General features: G+C 35.7%; 1 protein-coding gene across 1 annotated transcript in view; it reads right to left on the bottom strand.

Moving 5' to 3' along the window:
- Positions 1–2,006, bottom strand: part of LOC137652681 (drebrin-like protein) — a 97,265-nt gene extending 95,259 nt beyond the window's left edge. The window contains exon 1 of the mRNA XM_068386085.1: positions 1,843–2,006. Within this exon, the coding sequence (XP_068242186.1) occupies positions 1,843–2,006 (164 nt within the window). The remainder of the gene's footprint in view (positions 1–1,842) is intronic.
- Between the last annotated feature and the right edge of the window lie 607 nt (positions 2,007–2,613).

Raw genomic sequence — 2,613 nt, forward strand, 5'->3', positions numbered from 1 at the left:
AGCAATCCTGTTTTTCTCTTGCAATTTATTTCGTTGTTTCATTTCCTTACTGCACAATTTGTCCCTGTTGGAGCCCTTGGGCTTATAGCATCCTGCTTCTACAACTAGGGTCATGCTTATAGCAATCCTGTTTTTTTCTTGTAATGTATTTCGTTATTTCCTTTCCTTACTGGGCTATTTGTCCCTGTATGAGACCTTGGGCTTATAGCACCTTGCTTTTCCAATTACGGTTGTGCTTATTGCAATCCTGTTTTTCTCCAGTAATTTGTTTCTATTTTTTTCCTTACTGGGCTATTTTCCCCTGTTGGAGTCCTTGGGCTTATAACATCTTGTTTTTCCAACTAGGGTTGTTCTTATAGCAATCCTCTTTTTCTTTTGTAGTTTATCTCGTTATTTACTTTCCTTTCTGGGCTATTTGTCCCTGTTGGAGACCTTGGGCTTATAGCATTTTTCTTTTCCAACTAGGCTTGTGTTTATTGCAATCCTGTTTTTCTCCCGTAATTTATCCCGTTATTTCTTTTCCTTACAGGGCTATTTTCTCCTGTTGGAGCCCTCGGGTTTATAGCATCCTGCTTTTCCAACTAGAGTTGTGCTTATAGCAATCCTGTTTTCTCCTGTAATTTATTTCGTTATTTCCTTTCCTTTCTGGGCTATTTTTCCCTGATGGAGCCCATGGCCTTATATCTTCTTGCTTTTCCAACTAGGGTTGTGCTTATAGCAATCTTGTTTTTCTCCTGTAATTTATTTTATTTCCTTTTGTTACTGGGCTATTTTTCCCTTTTGGAGCCCTTGGGCTTATAGCATTTTGCTTTTCCAATTAGGGTTGTGCTTACAGCACTCCTGTTTTTCTCTTGTAATTTATTTCATTATTTCCTTTCCTTACTCGGCTATTTGTCCCTGTTGGAGCCCTTGGGCTTATAGCATCCTGCTTTTCCAACTTGGGTTGTAGCTTGATTAATAATAATAAATAATAATAATAATAATAATAATAAGAGATTGTTGTACTACCCTTTTTTTATTCTTTTACAGACGAATACCCAAACCTAGGTGCCTACGTGAATCGTATGAGGGAGCGCTTCTGGCCGGACTGGGACCATTGTTTGCTTACGCCGAACCTGCATTAGTCAGGAGCCTAATGATGGTTCTTGCGTCGACTAGTCTAGAATATTTTAGGTTGTATTGTTGTAATAAATGATGGTTAGATAATTAATTAATTTTTGCAAGACCTTTATACTATTGTTAGAGTATACATTGTTCATTATGTATTTACTTAGTTTTAATTTTGGCTATATAATAAACAACCCGTGTGATGTTTGGGATTAGATCGTATGTATGAATTTGAGCTAAAATCTGCAGGTAAAATTTGAATTTAAGTAAAACTGGGTTAGAAAGCACGATGGAGGAAAGTTAACTTGAGCGAAGATAAACTAAGGGAAAGACACTATGCTGATCCTTAATAAGTGATGTCTACGGTGCACCTTGCGCCCCACCAACCCTTGTGGAGCTGTCTCGGTTCTACTATGAAGAATAAAGATACCATTGAACAAAATAATCGAACATACCTGAGAGAACGAGCATGCAGTTTTTCGTAACATCATCATCGCTAAAAGCCTGAACGATCTAAATATCTTTGGCGATCGATAGAAAGAATAAATGACACCATGAAGTGCAAAACAAACTGGGAACAATTGTACATAAGGCCAGACTACCTTCCAAATCATTAATTGAACTTCCACCACCAGAGAGCTTTCAGGCTAAGGTGGACTGAGGCCTGATATTCCTATTCAGTATTATCAATTTCCAGTGAAGTAATCAGAGCCAATCAATTTACTGGACTCTTACCTATGTAAAACCTCCTCTTGGAACAGCAACTTGTGCTGGTTCAAGGCTAACTTCGTACAATAACAAGGCTTGTGCTGGTTCATGGCTAACTTCGTACAATAACAAGGTCTAACACCAATATCACTTACCTCGATGGAGAGACTGACAATGGTGTCATCGAACATCATTGAGACAGATCTCTGCCTAAATGATAATGTGCTGAGGGTTGTTGATGGTCATATCCTGAAGAAAAAGAGGAAAATCAGTATTTTCGATGGTAGATTTTGTATAGCAGAGAGAAAAAAAAATAATGCATCGTGTAAATTAAATTTACGATGCAATAAGGACTGCAGTCTCTGGATGTAAGTCGTATACTTGTACAGTACGTGTAGTTATACTGAAAAGGCATGAGAAATAAGATATAGATTGACAGCCTTTGTCAATGCTAATAAAAACTCTATCGAAGTACCAATATGTTTATATAATATCTCCCCTCTATAACTAAGAGTAAGCAGCTGGCTATATATATATATATATATATATATATATATATATATATATATATATATATATATATATATATATAATATATATATATATATATATATATGTATATGTATATATATATATATATATATATATATGTATATGTATATGTGTAAATATTACACGATTATGGCTCCCAGATCTGGGCACCAAAAATATATTATACTATGGCTCGTGACTGGGAACCAAACATATAATATAATATATACTACGACTGGCAAGTTAATCAACCTCTAGTATTCCAAA

The sequence above is a fragment of the Palaemon carinicauda genome, chromosome 14, assembly GCF_036898095.1.
Source record: "Palaemon carinicauda isolate YSFRI2023 chromosome 14, ASM3689809v2, whole genome shotgun sequence".
In the NCBI taxonomy this organism is placed as follows: Eukaryota; Metazoa; Arthropoda; class Malacostraca; order Decapoda; family Palaemonidae; genus Palaemon; species Palaemon carinicauda.